General features: G+C 51.6%; 2 protein-coding genes across 4 annotated transcripts in view; one reads left to right on the forward strand and one right to left on the reverse strand.

Annotated features, from left to right (window-relative positions):
* Window positions 1-6,409: 6,409 nt before the first annotated feature.
* Window positions 6,410-16,897, forward strand: part of CLDN2 (claudin 2) — a 29,892-nt gene continuing 19,404 nt past the window's right edge. The window contains exon 1 of the mRNA XM_049107634.1: window positions 6,410-6,558. The gene's annotated coding sequence lies outside the window, so the exon portion shown is untranslated. The remainder of the gene's footprint in view (window positions 6,559-16,897) is intronic.
* RIPPLY1 (ripply transcriptional repressor 1) lies at window positions 7,131-14,960 on the reverse strand. 3 transcript variants are annotated; one of them, XM_035711986.1, is made up of 4 exons: window positions 14,770-14,960; window positions 9,241-9,319; window positions 8,542-8,606; window positions 7,131-7,973 (listed from the first exon to the last, which is right to left on the reverse strand). In XM_035711986.1, exons 1-4 carry the CDS (start codon window positions 14,943-14,945, stop codon window positions 7,706-7,708), a joined length of 588 nt encoding a protein of 195 aa, XP_035567879.1. In that variant the 5' UTR covers window positions 14,946-14,960; the 3' UTR covers window positions 7,131-7,705. The 3 variants fall into 3 exon arrangements, with proteins under 3 accessions (XP_035567879.1, XP_048963593.1, XP_025287309.1); XM_049107636.1 differs by lacking the exon at window positions 14,770-14,960 and adding an exon at window positions 10,233-11,126 and having other exon boundaries at window positions 8,542-8,664; window positions 9,241-9,317; XM_025431524.3 differs by lacking the exon at window positions 14,770-14,960 and adding an exon at window positions 10,216-10,967.

Consider the following 16,897-nt stretch of genomic DNA (forward strand, 5'->3'; position numbering starts at 1 on the left):
CCCCCCGCCCTCCCCCCCTTCTACCACCCCTAGTTCGTTTCCCAGAGTTAGCAGTCTTTACGTTCTGTCTCCCTTTCTGATATTTCCCACACATTTCTTCTCCCTTCCCTTATATTCCCTTTCACTATTATTTATATTCCCCAAATGAATGAGAACATATAATGTTTGTCCTTCTCCGACTGACTTACTTCACTCAGCATAATACCCTCCAGTTCCATCCACGTTGAAGCAAATGGTGGGTATTTGTCATTTCTAATGGCTGAGTAATATTCCATTGTATACATAAACCACATCTTCTTTATCCATTCATCTTTCATTGGACACCGAGGCTCAGAAGGAGACTCTTAACTCTCGAAACAAGCTGAGGATTGCTGGAGGGGAGGTGGGTGAGGGGATGAGGTGACTGAGTGATGGGCATTAAGGAGAGCACGTGATGGAATGAGCACTGGGTGTTGTTTGCAACTGAGGAATCACTAAACTCTGCATCTGAAACTAATAATACACTATTTGTTAATTCATTGAATTTAAAAGAAAAATGTAAATATATCATGGGGAGTATTACGAGATTCGGGTGAAATTGTGGATGTAAAGCTGCTCAGAAACACAGAAAAAGCCTGTGTAAAGCATGTTTATGAACATTCACAGGATGTACAAAGATGTACAGTCAGAACTTCTTAAAAGTATACATGGAGGAAAGTACATGGCTTAGCTCAGGTCTTGCCCACAAGCCTTAGATGAGTGTGTTGACAGTTCCTGCCTTGGGGCAAGACAGCACACGTGGGGGCATCCAGGACCTAATAGAGCAAGTTAGGGGAAGTCAAGAAGAGTCAGAGATGAAACTGCTAAGATGTGCCAAAAAAGAACAGTGCTGGGTGGCACAGTCAGTTAAGCATCTGACTCTTCTTTTTTAAAGACTTATTTATTTATTTATTCATGAGAGACACAGAGAGAGAGAGAGAGGCAGAGGCACAGGCAGTGGGAGAAGCAGGCTCCATGCAGGAAGCCCAACATGGGACTCGATCCCAGGTTGCCAGGATTACACCCTGGGCTGTAGGCGGCGCTAAACCACTGCGCCACCGGGGCTGCCTAGCATCTGACTCTTGATTTTGGCTCAGGTCGTGATCTCAGGGTTGTGAGATCAAGCCCCATGTTGGGCTGCATGGTCAGCAAGGAGTCTGCTCGAGATTCTCCTCCCTCTGCCCCTCCCTCCACCTTCTCTTTTCCTCTCTCTAAATACATAAATCTTTTTTTTTAAAAAAAAAGAACAGCGCTATATACATCATTGTATCTCACATTCATAATGTGCCAGGTTCTCTAAGTCCTTTGCATGTATTATCTCATTTAATTCTTACACTGACCCTGTGAAATTAGTATTACTGTCTTTATCTTATGGGTGAAGAAACTAAGGCTTAAAGATTAATGTGCTATTTGGCCCATGATCACTTAGCCAGCAAGGAGGAGAACCAAGACCTGAACCCAGTTCTCGTGTGACTCCAGAGCCTGTTCCGCATAACCAGCAGGTGCTAAATGGCTGGTCATAGAATCCTCTGGGTGATGGGCCTCCTGACCCCTTGCCTAGTGCTAAGGATCCAGGCTCAGTCTAGAGCTCGGCCACTAGGGGGCAGTGCATCTCCCGCTGTTACAAGATAGCAGTTCACTTGTGGGGCGGGGGGGCGGGCTCTTCTGGGAGTTGGCTGTTCTCTCCCCGGGTGGAAGGCCTTGGGAAGAACCCACAGCCTGACTCCAGCTTGTTCTTGGGTTTCCGCCTCAACCCCCATTTTATCAACATTTGGCTCTAGGCCCCAGGTGGCTCCAATGATGGGGACAGAAACGGCATGGCCGTTTACATGCTTCTCCTCCAGGTAGTGCACACAAGAGCCGGCGAGCTGCGCGCCCCTAAGGGCCTTTCAGGACTTCTCTGGGGGAATCAGTAGAGAGTAGGATGAGCCTAATAGTCAGGAACCAGGACTCTGTAGCTTCACTGTCCGGGTTCTCCCCATGGAGAACGTCCATACCTTCTGACTGTCACTTAACCTCTCAGAGCTCTTTCTTATCTACAGATATGAGCTTGGCGCCACCCATCCTGCTGGAATTTGGCGAGCCCTGCTCTGGGATAAAGCGTGCACAGTGCCAAGCTCAGTGCCTGGCCCACCACCTTGGGAATGGGTATGTAGTTCCTCCCTCCAGGCTCTTAAGCAGACACCCAGCAGGGGCCCACTGCGCTCAGAGGCCACACAGCGCTCAGGGGTAGGACCAGGAGCAGTCCCTCAGCAGCCCCTGGCCACCCGCCCCCACCCTGCAGCCCAGGAAGCAGCCCAGGTTCTATGGGAACCGCGCTGCTGCCCAGCTGGAGGCCCTGCAAACGTGCCAAGCTTGGCCGCTCTGTGCCTTTCAGCATCCCTCAGTTTTTCCTGGCCCGGAATTATTCCTAACCTCTGACTCACTTCCCTCCCAGCCAGAAAGGAAACTTTTTTTTTTCTTCCTCCCCTCCCACAGATGTAATCCTTCCCCCAGCATGTATATTTCATCTCCTGAAAGTGTGGTGCTCTGGCAGTAGACAGACCTGAAGCCTGCTCCTGTGGCTTAGTGTCGGGGTCACCTGAGGCACGTGCTGTCCTCGCTCAAAGACCAACTCTGCCGTATTAATTGTGTGACCTTGAGCAGATTCCTTAATCTTTCTGAACCTCACTGTGCTCACCTGAACTAGTACTTAAGATTCAGGATTGCTGAAGGGACGAAGTGACATAATACATGTAAAGGGCCTGGCACTTGGAACGGGCCGTGGATTACCAGCTGTGTGATTTGGGGCAAGGCTTTTTTTTCTTTTTAAACACTGTAGGGGCGTCCGGGTGGCTCAGTTGGTTAAGTGTCTGCTTTCAGCTTAGGTCATGATCCTGGGATCGAGCCCTGCATAGGTCTCCCTACTCAGCGGGGAGCCTGCTTCTCCCTCTACCTCTACCCTGGCTCTCTCTCTCTCTCTCAGATAAATAAATAGTCTTAAAAAGCACTCTAAGCCTCAGTTTTCCTATCTGTACCCATCCTGCAGGATTGGCATATTAAAAGAGTTCATCCTTGTCAGGTCTCTAGCTGTGCACTCAGTCCATACTAAGAATTCAATGATTATCAGCTGTTGTAACTCTTGCCCTCCTAGCCATCCTGTTGCCTTGTCCCCTCTACATAGGGAAAACTCCCTCTTCTGCCTTGCTGTGACGATCTCCTACCCACATTCTCTCAACTCCGCATGCAGGGCTATCTAATGGGAAGTTTGTCTCCTTTCTTCCCTAGGCTCCTGGTGTAAAAGGGTGGCTGAGTTCCCTGTTCTGACCTGTCAGGGATCTGGTGTTGCCCACTGCGTTTTTCAGTTTACCTCCAGTGAGCAAAGCTCAACCTTCATGCAAGCACACAAATCCAGGCTACAAAGACCTTGCTAACTCTTAGTCTTCTCATTCATAAATGGGCATAATATTATTGTGCCTGTCTCCTAGGATTATTGTGATTATAGTGCCACAGGTGATCATGGGTGTTACGGGAATGGCAAGTACCTAGTAAAGAGTGTTGTGGCTACCACTTACTAGGTACTCACTCTTTGCCAGGTTTTTGTACTTGGGTTTCTGTGCCTGCATGGAGGTTGCTGCAAGCCTTCCCACCTGTGAGTAAACCAAAAGTACAGTACCCCACACCAGGCTCCCAACAGATCCAAATAGTGAACTCAGGCCACCTGACGACAACCTTGTTTGGGAACAGGATGGGCAACCATTTTACAACAGGGGCTTGAAGTGGAAAGGAGACAAACTGCCCACTAGATAAACACACAGGTTCAGTTAGAGGGAGAGGGGAGAGGTGGGGGTTGGCGATACTCAGTGGGGTAGGGAAGAGGGAGTTCCTTGCCTAGAGACACAGGGGAATGAGCAGAGAGCTGACAACTCGTTGACACCTGAGTGGAGTGGGCCTATGGATAGAGCCAGCACATGGCAGAGACCCGATGGGATCACAGGTGCATCTGCCTCCAAAACCCACGCCCTTAACCATTACAATATTAACGCCTGGCACAGAGTAGGTGCTCAATAAGTATTTGTGTCATGAAGGAGTTTATACCATTGCCTCTTTCTGGAAAGTGTTCCTCCTCCATCTTTCCCTGGGCCCATCCTTCAAAGCCCAGCTCAGATGCAGCCTCCCATTCAACTAATGTGCCCTCTCTCTGTTGCTTTTGGGTGGGGGAGCCAGGGGCATCAGTGCTGGGGCGAGGCAGGCCGGAGCCCTAGGATGGGCCAGCTGTCGTGGATGGGGAGGAAAGACTCTCCAGTTTTGTGCAGTTTTCTCTTGTGTCTGTGCACTGGATTTCAAGTTGTTACAAGGACTGGATACACCCGTGACAAAGTAACTCACACTGGGCTCTGGTTACTCATAACAGTGAATTCCAATCACTTAGCAACCATGTGTGGGGAGGAGGATCAGAAGCCATTTCAGGGCAGGGGACTAGGAGGGGAGTGAGACAAGATGTCTGCCGCTGACCAATAGCGCCTGCGCAGTAAGGAGGAGGTGGGCAGGGAAAGTAAGAGAAGCTCATTCTGAGTTAAGAACTACTGCTCCAAGGGTTTTAGGGTCTTTAAGCCCCTGGGGATTTAGGGATTTGTAATTCTATGCTATATAATACCCTAAAACCAAGGATATTGGGATTCCAAGGATTTTAAATGCCTACAACCTATGGTACAACGACTCGAGCAATTTTTGAGCTATGAAATGCTGAGCTTAGGACCCAGACAAGGATTTTAAATGGAACACTGGATCTGTTAAAATACTAATCCCCCTTTGACTTAATTTTTTAAAAAGATTTTATTTATTTATTCATAGAGACACAGAGAGAGGCAGAGACACAGGCAGAAGGAGAAGCAGGCTCCATGCAGGGAGCCTGACATGGGACTTGATCCCGGTCTCCAAGATCGGGCCCTGGGCTGAAGGCGGCGCCAAACCGCTGAGCCACCCGGGCTGTCCCCCCCCCCCCAATTCGACTTCAAATCAATCTTGTTTTAGCCCTCGGGACAGTGGTTTCCAAACCATCTTCCCAACAATCTAGGGATCCCTGAGGGCACCTCACAGAGAAGTGGAGAGAGTTAGTTATTGATTGGAGAGAGGACAGCAGGGTAGGAATTCTGCATCAGACATTGTGGCTTCCGCCAGGGCAGCTCCATCTTCTTTTGGTTTGGATATCGGGCTTCTGTATTCCATTCAAAAAAACGTGTTTTCACAGAAGCACAAAAAGTAAGTTTTGAAGCCTCTGTCTTAGGAAAAAGAAACCCGTGGAGAGTGGCCTGGGAAGCCATATGTGACCTCTGTTGGCTTTTTTTTTTCTTTTAATGGGAGACAGACACGACAAAGATTCTTCAACTGCCAAACCAAATGGTGCCAGGGAGATTGGGTGGATCCAGATAAATCAGTCATTAGTCGAGTAAACCAGTCATTAGCTGACTCTACAGATAAGCTCATGTCTGTTATAAAATTAATAATAACCACTACTAAAACTACAATTGCGATGACTACTACCGTTTACCGAGCGCTTTTAGGATGTGCCAGGGACTTTGCTAAGCACTTTACATAAGTTATCTCATGGAATTCCTCACAACCACCCTGAGAAGAAGTATTATTTTCTCCATTTGACTGATGAGGAGACTGGGCTCTGAGTGGATAACTAACTTGCCCAAGGTCATACAGCCAGCACAAGGTTGAGTCCGCTTTACTTACAAGCAGAAACAGAATGGACTACAGGAATTACAGTGGTCAAAGGTCAGCTGTTGGGTGGCCTGAATTAAGGACCGAAGTTAAATTCTGACCAATAGATGGCACCAGTGTGTGTGAGTTTGGTGGTCTGCTTCAGTTGGTCAAATGCAGCTGCTGCCCAGGGAGAGCTCATCACTGAAGCAGCCTATCTCAATCAGCACTGAAAAAACCCAGCTCAAGTTGAAGGAAGAGAAAGAAATGGCCAGCATTTTATTCCTCAATCAGATGACGCCCCCCTGTCCTGTTGGTAGCTACGCAAAGATACAGGAAGCCAGCAAGTGGAGGAGCAGAGGCAGTTAAGAAGACCTGAGGATCTTTTCTCTTCAACACTTGCTGGGCACGTGCTTGGTATCAGGCAGCGTGCTCTGTAATAAAGTCACATGGGGATATCCTACCTAGCTATCTTGCTGCCTAGGGAGAGAGGCAGGTGCTATGGTAGAGGAGGTACTGAATAGATGGGGGTACCCAACCTGGACCTGAAGGTCTGCAGAGGCTTCTCTCAGGAATGGTGTCTGAGCGAGTCCTATTGGATGAATGGGAGCTGCCCAGACATCCAAAGGTGGTAAGGCATTCCAGACAGAGGCTTAAAAATCCATCAAGCCTCGACACATTCAAGGCCAGACGGCATGGGCTTCAACTGCCAAGAGAGATGAGTTTGAAGAGACAGGAAGAACCAGGCGATTGAACAGCCTAGAATATCACACAAAGAACTTAATTTGTGAACCTATGAAGGCAGAAGCCATTGAGTCTCAAGAGGGTCTGCGAGCCAAAAGAAAAAAAGAGGTAAGTCCGATTGTTGGTGAGGCAGTGAAGAGCCAGAGGAGGGTTTTCAGCAGGGGCACGATGTGGTCTTATCTGATGGCCAGTGGGGAGGCAAAATTGCAAAGGGGCTTGCTGGAGGCAAGAACATTAGTTGGGGTATTTGGGGCAGGAAAGGCATGAGGACCTGAGCAGTGATAGATACGAAGGGAATCAAGTAGATAAAGTTGACAGGACTTAGTGAGCCCTCCTAGCCTCCTCCCCACCTGCATATACTCATCTCCAAAGCTCAATTGAGGCTGTATTTCTCACTAAATCCCCCCCGCCATATTCCCAATTTTCAAGCTGCTTTTGGGGGGCCATTTTGCTCCCTTCCTAAGCTGTCTTTAATCAAGTTTAATCAAGCCTGACTGATTTCACAAGTTGACAGAGAAAGTCTGTCCCGCATGCTGGGTCAGTCTCTGGCCCTATAGCCCCATGGAGTAGAATCTGTCAACTGACCTCGGGTAGGGCAACAAATTGGCCTTGAGCTGGTCTCTGACCCTCTGCCTGTGGCTTCACAACATGGGCAGAGTTCAGTTAAGAAATCAGCACAGTTCCAGGAAAAGGGCACACATTGTCTAGTTTATTTTTCTCCTGATTCAATTCATACCAATATACAGACCCCAGTGGATAGCAGGCAAAATGGAGGGAGGTCCCCAAAGCAAGCAGATTTTCTAGATGCCCCCTTCCTCTCCTGCAAGGCCCATCAATGAGGTGTCCTAACTTTGCTTGGATCTGAGGTTGGAATCCCTGGAGGAGAAGCCAGAAGTCAGGCTTTCTATGGGGAGACAGACTATAGGGCCAGCTGGAATGCCAGGAAGTCAAAGACCCCTGAAGAGTAGGTGTTCCTCTCTGCATGGGGATGCACTGTCTTGGTCTGCTCCCTGGGAACTTCAGAAAGCAGGTCTTCCCCTAGAGCTTCTTGGACCCTTACACTGTCAACATGACAGAAACACAGACAATGAGATGCCAGAGGCCTGGGCCCACAGGCCAACTGAATATGGCCAGGGTATGCTGGTGACTCAAGGACCCAACTTACAGTCTAGAGGGCTATATCTGGAGATTCCTGGCTAATTGCTGCTCTAGAGCCTTGCCAGTCATACTGAACCCCAATCAGACTCTGACCGGTTCAGTTTGGGCCTGTCACGAGTGGGGAAAGAGGATGAGCTATGGCCCTGGGTGGTGCTGACCCTGGTCCCCTCACATGCTCTCCCAGCCCCCTTTCATCTGTCTCCAATTTCTTCTCTTCTTCTCTCTCCTTTTCTTCTTCTTCTTCCTCCTCTTCGTCATCTGAGTCCTCATATAGGTTGATCGTTGCCTGGATAGGGAAGTTCTGCAGTAAAATCTCCCCATCACTGTACAGGTAGTCAAAGGAGCGGGATTTAGGCCAGAAGAGCCTGTGGACAGACAAGAAATATAGCCCCTAACTTAGACGGGGTCCCATCTGTTGCAGAGAGGCAAGTAAGACCAAGAAAGAAGTCAACCCCTAAACTTCTTCTCCTGCCTACAGAATGAGGTGAAAGGGAAAAGGAGGAAGTGCATACACATTGTAACAGAACTCTCTAGATTGTTAAAAAAGGGATGCAGGCTGGAAGGTAATGTCTGGTGGGCTGATGGCTGTGGGGAGGCCCTGCCCCGGCATCTGTCAGCTCTGACACTGATCCCACCCCCCCACTTCAGAAGTCTTCTAGCCAAGAATGATCTATCCCTGCGTCCTCGGTGTCCCACTAAGGCTTCCTTCACTGACCTCGCCCAAAGGGGCTCATTCTTAGGGGTCATCGGCATTGACTTCAGGTAAGGCAACCTTGGCCAGTTCCCTTAACCACCCTGGGCTTCAGTTTCCTAATGTATGAAAAAGGGATCCTGGCACTGCCTCTCTCCTCCTCCTGCTTCACAAGGCTGTTGTACCGATTTGAAGCGCGAGTGGGTCTACAGCAAGTTCTGAGCTCGGCGCGCCAGACTTACCTGACAGGGTGATGGAACTCGGAGGCAGCCTTTATGACTTTGGCACCTGTCGCCCCACCAGTGGCCTGTCCAAAGCAAAAGCTAGCATGTGGTTCAAAGTACATGGCCAGACAACTGCCTCCTCTGTATCAGGGGTCATAAACCTACGTAAGATGATCTAGAAGAAACTTTAGGCATCCCGGGGGCAGCCCCTACCCGCCCCCTCAGCAAGGGGCTCTGTCCTGGTTCTGGCTGTAAAGCAAGTGCATGGAGTCCTGGGAGTTGTTCGCTTTGCTGCCCCTGTTCTAACACCTGTTTGGAGACTGTCCAAGAGACAGAGTTCCACCAAGCAGCCAAGATTCATTGGCGGGGGTGGGAGGGGGGGAGGTAAGGGCGGCCTGGAAGAGCACTGGGGCTAGGTGCCAGGAGACCAGGATTCTAGCACCAGCTCTCTCACAGGCCAGTGGCAGGGCCAGCCCAAATCCTTCACTACTCTGGGCACCCGTCTCTCCATCTTAAGGATTGCCACAGAAATCTCAGGGTTGCCCTCCTCTCAGAGCTGTTGAAGAATCAAATGTGAGCAAGGCATTAGAGATACTTTGCCATGTCTGCAGCCCTGGACCAAGGGCTGGGGCTCTCTGGAAACGGACCTTCTGGGTCAACGTGAATGCCTGTGGCCACCTATGCACGTGACCGCATGTATCGGGGGCTCAGACTCACCGCCTCGATGCCTTTCTTCCCCCACCACTGTGGTAGGTCCCTTGCAGAGGACAGCCAGGGCCTCCAAAGACACGCTCCTCTAGGACAAAGAGATCAATCTATGGAAGAAGGAGACTGGAACCTGGACTCCTTGAGATAACAAAAGAGGCCTCCGGAACACTTGGCTCGGAGGCTGTCTAGTCCAGGAAGCTTGTCATGAGGCCCCTGCCCTCTCGTCCCCACCTGAACAATGTGATTGTTGCTCTTGTCATGCTGTTTTGTAATTATCTGCTTGCCTTTGAGCTTCTTAGGGACCAGTTTAGGTTTGACCATATCTGAATCCCCAACACCCCAGTGCAGTGCCTGGCACACAGTAGGCATCTTGCTAAAGGTTTGCTGAATGTTACACATCTGGAGGAAGAAATGGGGGTTGGATGGAAAATATCTTGCCCCTGACTACGCCAAGAAGGAGAGCTTAGAGTCCTGCCATCTTCCGGGGCTGGGGAAAGGGGCCTGAAATATTTCTGGGCCCACTGCTTCCCCACTAGACTTCCAGAGGTCCAGGAAAAAAATATGGAGATTTTATGGTGTGGTCAGGAAAGAGAAGGGCCCCTGGTCAGAGGCTTCTTAGGACTTTGGCCCTCTTTTACTCCCTCTTCAGCATAGGTCATATTAAAGCCAGGCTCCATGGCAGCCTCTCCCGTGCTCCTCAGTGGACTCAGTGAGCAACTTGGCCCATGAGGCCCTGGCTGCTCGGCTTTCAGCTTTGCCAATGCCCACTGTCCCCGAGTCTCCTCCTGCCACCCAGAGGGATGAATGAGGTGTGAAGCCAGTTGAGACACTCCAGCCTGAGATGCAGAAGGGGCTCTGAGGGCTGTGAGGCCTTGTCCTACCCCTCCACAGAGAGCAGGGGCACCCTGGACATTTCATTTTCCTTCCTCTCCCAGGACACCACCAAACCTGAGTCCTTGTCGCCAAGGGCCAAGGTCTGCTTACCTGTCACTGCCACCTACTTGTTGTCCAGAGGAGACAAGCAGTGGTGGACTTAATAGGCCAGGGGCAGCAGCCGAGGGAATGGAAGGGTCCATCCTTAGGGGGTCGAGGCCAGGCAGGTCATAGGGGCTCTTATTTCTCAGAACCTCCTGCATTCTTTTGGCCTTTCCTGGGAGACCCTTTTATAAGGCTTGCCTGGCCTCATAAATTATTCAGGGCAGCTTGGGGCTGGAGGGGACCTGGGAGGAGGGGTGAGGATTTAGAACAGGGAGCTCTGGGAGGGGAAGCCTGGGTCTCTGGGTGTGAAAGCTCTCCCAGTTGAATAAACAGAGAGTCAGTGGGGGGTGAAGGGTTTTCTTTACCTCCAAGTCAGAAAGGAAAACACAGAAGGGGCAAATCATACACCATTTGTGCAAATTCCCCAGGCAGTAGCAAGGCTGGCTGGGGCAGGGGGTAAAAGAAGGAAGCTCATTAGTACCGCAAACCACGGAAAGCTGTCCGGCATAGAGCGCTGGAAAGACAGGCCTTTGGCAAAGCCAGTTCCCAGTAGAAAAGGGATAGCTGACCCAGCTAAGGCGAGTGAGGGACCCACACGTTATTTGGGCTCAAACCCCCAAGAGATTTGCCAGGTGGCCCTGATATTAGGTGGCACTGCCATTAAGTACCACCTGGGTCAGGAAAAAAGGAGGTTCTGGGTGTAGCAGGTCCAGCTGCCTGTGGGGTGACCCTCAAGTGCCTGAGTCTCCTCTCCGGCCTCAGCAGTAAGTGGTCTGGTAAAGAAGCATGGGCAGCATTTCAGGGCTCCCAGGTCAGATTCCAAACTGCAGAGCTCAGCACCCCCTCCTACTCCCCAATCCAGGAGCTGGGGTGGGGAGGGGGGTGGTGGCGGGGAAGCAGGTCTCTGCCTGGCTGCTAAACTGCTGAAGAACCATCCCTGGCCCCAAGGCCTCTGTTCCCTCACGTGTAAGAGGAGGGTGCAGGGTGCAGGGCCAGTGGCCTCAAGGGGCCTGCCAGCCTGAACACTCTGTGACAGGTACTGGGTACATGGGTACTGACCCCAGGGCTGGGGGTGGGGGTGGGCAGCCCAGCCGCTCCAGCACAGTCCTTGGCCTTAGCCAGTCTTCTGGACCTTTGCCAAAAAGCTTCCAGTTACAACTGCCAGCAGCCTCCTTGTGCTTTAGAAGTCCCAAAAATATTCCTCTGGGGGCTCAGCATTCATCCCCATCAGGGTTTGTGATTGTCCAAAATCTGAAACAAATCCAATGTCCAATAATGGGAAACCAGCTACATTCAGCAAGGTGAGTCTCTGCCCTTGAATACTAAGCAGGCACTGACGATCATGCTCTGGAAGCCTCAGCATCAACACCGAAAGTGGGAAAGAAAATCAGATCCCAAAATTGTATGAACAACTCGATGCAAGGGGCTCCTCTTTCCTCTGTTCCCCTGACCCCCGGCTCCCACCCCACTTCAAATTCCAGCCCCACCATGTGCTTGATAGCAAAGGAAAAATCAGAAACCAGGTAAAACACATGCCTCACTTGGGCTGGGACGGTGAGACAATTTCATATTCCAACTGGCTTGGTGGAAGAGTGGGGAAAGAAAACAAGCGGGAGAGAGCCAAGACTGGGAGATTTTTTATTTCCTTCTTCGTGCTTTTCTGACCGTCCTTGAAAATGCTACGAGACCCGATATTCTTTGGGCGATAGAAAATAAGGACACGTGGAAGGTAAAAGGAAAGAAAGAAATGCTTAGTTGCAGAGAGAGAGGACTCTGTCGGGGTTGGGGGTTGCCGATGGGGGATGACACTTGCTCCGTGGGAGCTACAGGGAGACACATCTTGGCTCCATCAAAGGAAAACTTTCTAGCAGCCCAGCCGCCACCTAACCCAAGGGCCTGGCACCATACCAGCCCTCAATAAACAGAGGTTTATTATATGTGTTGAAATGAGGGCAGTGGCATGCGCTGCCCCAGACTGCTCCGAGGCAAGCTCTCTGGATCCCGGGTCCCCAGAGAGGGGAGAAGGAGGGCTGCTGGGGAGCCCGAATCTCTCTCAGTCTGGCAGGGTCCTGGCTAAATTCACTTCCAGAAGTTGAGGGTTTGCTGGAACTGCTTCACTGGCCCAGAAGAGGAATGAGGCTGAGGGGAGGCACCAGGTGGAAACAAGAGCTGGCAGGCCTGGGGCCTGCGAGGAGAAAGAAGCAAACCTATTAGCATTCCCTGGGATCTTTTTGACCTCCAGGTGGCCAGGGCCTCTGAAAACAGGCAGGAGGGAAGAGGGAAAGGGGGAAGAGGGAGACATTAACTCCTGATCTCAGGAGTTCAAGCCCAACCGGACTTGGCCAGGCCACCCGTCATGCCACCTCTGGCCTTGAACCTGTGTTCATTGGGTCACAATCCTTCACCACTGGGGCTGTCTGGCCCCTTTGCTCTCCTAAGCGGGCTTCAGGGTTCCCCTCAGGCCAGCTTCTAGCATGCTCTTCTGGAGCCCAGCTGCCCTTTAGGCCCATCTGCATGGCTGTTTGGTCTCCCCACACAACTGCTCTCTGCCCTGCTACCTCCTGAGAATTGCCACCCGCCTCAAGCAGTCAATGGGAGACAATGCCCCGGCCCCTCTTGCTGAAGGATTTAAGGCCTGCAAGTGTCGCTGGACAAAAGTGGGAGCCTGGCTGTGTGCCCTTCCATTTGGCACAGAACAGGAGTAAGATGGCCAGCAGTGTAGCAAGGAAAGGTGTGGAACAGCCAAACGAATGGCTTCTCTTCGGGGTGATTACGGCCCTGCCTCTGTTTCCCCTGACAGCCCCATAGTATCTGGGTTTTGCCCTTGGTGGCTCTGCCAGGCCCTCCTGAGAGGACTGGGCCCCTCCTTTGTGCTACACACCACTGGGCTGGGCATTGCCTGGCATGGGAATGGACTAGAAAGAGGAAAGTGCTGAGGACACTGCCTTAGGGTGCTTACAGCCTAGGGAGGCAGACAAAACCTGCGCAGGGCAAGATGACTCCAACAGCCTCAGCTGGGCCCCAAGACCCCTGAGCGTGTTCCCTGGTCATGCTCTAAGTCTGGCCTCCACATTTCCCTGGGCCACATTCCAAACTTCCTTCAGCTCCCTACCATGTTCCTGCTCCACCCCTCCCTCCTACTTCCCTGAGAAAACAGAGGCCTTCAAGCATGAATTACCTCAGTGCCCTGCCCCACCCCCAAAAAATTGGCCTGCAGCTCCAACTTCCTTCCTCCCCCAGCCCTCCCTTCTCAGGGGACAAGGTGCCCCTCTCGTTAAAGGCTAATCCCTTTATCTGGGCCTTGGCCTCATCCACCCTCCTTCTCCTCTCTGGGCCCTTCCTCCAGACATCATCATGCCCCTTCTCTTCAGGAAAGGCCAGTTTCTTTATTCTAGCTCTCTCCCTTCCCAATGTAAAATGGCGGTCTCCTTGATGCCAAGAAATACAGCTTTTCTCTCCTCAGATGTGTTCTCTCATTCCCCTAACATGCTCGCTCTCTCTCTCTCTCTCTCTCTCTCTCTCTCTCTCTCTCCCCTCCCTCTCTTCCTCCCTCCCACTCTCTTATCTTTCCATCACCCTCAAGTACCTCAGCCCTCCTGCAGGTTGGCCCCCACCCCATCCTCCTAGTGAATGAGCACCACCAAAGGTCACCAATAACCTAACTGCCAAATCCCTTTGAACTCTTGGGTGGCCAAAGATACCATTGGCCAAGCCCTCTTTCCTTAAGCCCTCCTTCATCTCTTGGCCCCCATGATTATTCTCTCATTTTCCTCCTACTTCTGGAACCCCTCCCTGTGTTCTGTCGCCCACCTCTCTTCCTCTGCCCATTCCCCCCTCACCTGTGGCTCTCACAGTCCCCAAATTAGGCTGATACACAGCCATGTTTTCAACGGGGCACAGCAAAATGGGGAGAACATCCCAAAGTAGAGGTTTTCCATAGTCTAAATGTATTCACTCATAGAAAGGACTGTCCTTTATTATGAGGTTATGCCCTTCCTATTTGGGTGGAGCAAGATATTCTTTCTTTTTTGAAATGATTGCAATGGTGGGTGCTAGGCTTTTATTTTTTCCCTTTTTTTTTGAAAAAAAGATTTATTTATTTAATTTTTTATGATAGACAGAGAGAGAGAGGCAGAGACACAGGCAGAGGGAGAAGCAGGCTCCACGCTGGGAGCCCAACTCGGGACTCGATCCCGGGACTCCAGGATCGCACCCTGGGCCAAAGGCAGCCGCCAAACCACTGAGCCACCCAGGGATCCCCTATTTTTTCCCTTTTAATGCTCTGTGAGTTTACCTTTCCAAACTCAAATGTTAGTTTCTCTGTGTCAGTCCTGTTAATGTTTGTTGGATGAATCCAAATTTGAGAATGCTTACTTCCTCTCCCCCCTGTCCCCACCCCCATTACAAACTGAACCTCCTCTGTACCTACCTCAGGAAGCAGCATCATATGGGACCCAAGTCAGTCAAGCTAAAGCATCAGCCACTTCTCGCACCTATCTCTTCCACACTCCTCACTCACCCCATTGTCCCTTTGATGTGGCCTCATTCATTCTCTCTCACCTGGACACCAGGAACAGCTTCCAGGGAGGTTGCCCCATCCTTGACTTGGCCCTTCCAACCCACCCTCCCCACAGCCATCCCAGGGATCTTTCTAGAACACGGATCTGAGTACAGCCCTCCTGCACTGGAAAATCTCCAGTTATCCCCAGTTGCCTAGAGGAAATGTCCAGCCCCATTCCCGTGACTGCCTAGGCCTGGCCTGCTCCTCCCAGCTCCAGCCTCCAGTGGCTTTCATGCACCCTCCCCTGCAGCTCCCCTTGACCTCACCTCCTCTCCATAAACAAGCTGTGGCCTTTCACCCCTAATCCTTTCAGGGTTGAGGGCCTCTGGAGGTCTTAATCCCACCCTGTGTCAGACTGGCCTTTAGCCAAAGGAACAAACGGGCAAACGGAAGAGTGGATCACACCCAGCGAGGATGGATGTCATTCTGTGAGATTTCTGCTCTGGTCATACCTAGATGGAGATGGAGGTTGAATGTGCACAAATGCACAGACTATGCTGTGCCACAAAATATATTTCTTGCTGTGGGTCACCGGTCAGGAGATTGGCACCAAGGGGGCTGGCATGTTGTTCTGTGATTCACTTAGTGCTGCTCATGTCACAGTCCTTGTTGTGGGTCTAGTCTCCCCGGAGAGCGAAACAGAGGTCAGGAGAGCAGGTGATGCTGGGGAGACCTCTCAGAGGAGGGGCTCATCAAGTGGGGCTGGGCATAAGTGGGCAGAGAGAATGGGAACTGAGATGCTGGCCTAGGAGCGGAGAGTAATAGGAGAGAACATTTGTTAAACATTTATGTACCAGGCACTGTCCTAAGCATTTCGCATGGATTAATTTGCCTCACAAACAACCCGAAGGAGGAAGACACACTATTACAAGCCTTGTTTTATAGATGAGACTAACATACTTGCCCAAGGTCACGGAGCTAATAGTGACAAGGCTGGGACTTGAACTCAGGTGGTCTCTGTGCCTCTTGGGCACAGCACTGTATACCATCCCTGGGGGCTGGTGGGAGGAGGGAGCTGTTCAGGAAACAGCGAGAGGCTAGGCCATTGGAAAGGGGACCTACAGTGGCAGGTGGAAAGGCCCAGAACAGGTTCTGGGCTCACCTCAGCAAAGAAGATCTTCCTCCTTCCCTCCAGCCTCTGCCTCCTGAGCCAGGGCCCCTGGGGTCAGGGGTGGGGTGGGGTGGGCAGGAAGCCTAAAAGACCAGTGTGGGGGCCAGGTGGAGGCAAGAGGCAAGCAGGGTCTGCCCTGACAGAGGAAAACAGGGCAAGGTTCTCTTCCCCAACCCCAGCCTGTCCCCAAAGCAAAAAGAGCAAATGGTGCCTGGGACCTCTGCCCTCAAGTCCAAATGTCCCAAATGTGCCAAGTCCTGGACCCAGCCCCTTGGGTTCCTGGGACAGCGGGGGTTGGGGGGTTCCCCTCTGGAGAACAGCTTGCTGCCTGGTCGGCCCTCCTCCTGTACCCTTCTGCCTCTTGGCCTGCCATCGGAGCCAGGCCAGGTGGGCCATGTGGTACAGGGATCTTTTGGCAGAGCCCCCTCGCAGCTCCCCATTTGCTCCTCATTTGGACTGTGGGGGGCCTAGAAAAACAGAGCTGAAGCTCAGAGGAAGCTCCTAGGAGGGGTGGGAGGGAGAGTGCCCCTGGGAAGGTCACTCCCAGTCAGGCCCCTGCCGTCCACCCTGCCCTCCAGCCCATCCAGCCCCATCCCTGGCTCTCCTGTCCAGCCTTGCCTGCCCCTCTGCTCCCCTCTGCACTAATACAGCCTCTTTCCCAGGCTGGCCAGAAGCCCCTGGAAGATGGGAATTCTCAGGAGTACATTCACTTCTCTTTTCTCTTTGGTCCCCCGGAGGCCTGCTGATGGCGCCTCAGTGAGGACAGACCTGGGTAACTAGTGACAGGATCTTCCTGGGAGGTGGGTCCTGCCAAGCTAATAAGAACAGCCACCAGCACTACAGAAATCAGTAGCATTTAGTGAGCACTCACGATGTGTTGGGCGCTGTGCTAAGCACTGAATTTCCTCATTACTGTATTTATACCTTACGAAGATCCTATGAGGTAGGCACTGTTGTTCGCTCCCTTTAATTAATTAATTAATCAGAGACATAGGCAGAGGGAGAAGCAGACTCCT

This window comes from Canis lupus, chromosome X (assembly GCF_003254725.2).
Source record: "Canis lupus dingo isolate Sandy chromosome X, ASM325472v2, whole genome shotgun sequence".
NCBI lineage: Eukaryota > Metazoa > Chordata > Mammalia > Carnivora > Canidae > Canis > Canis lupus.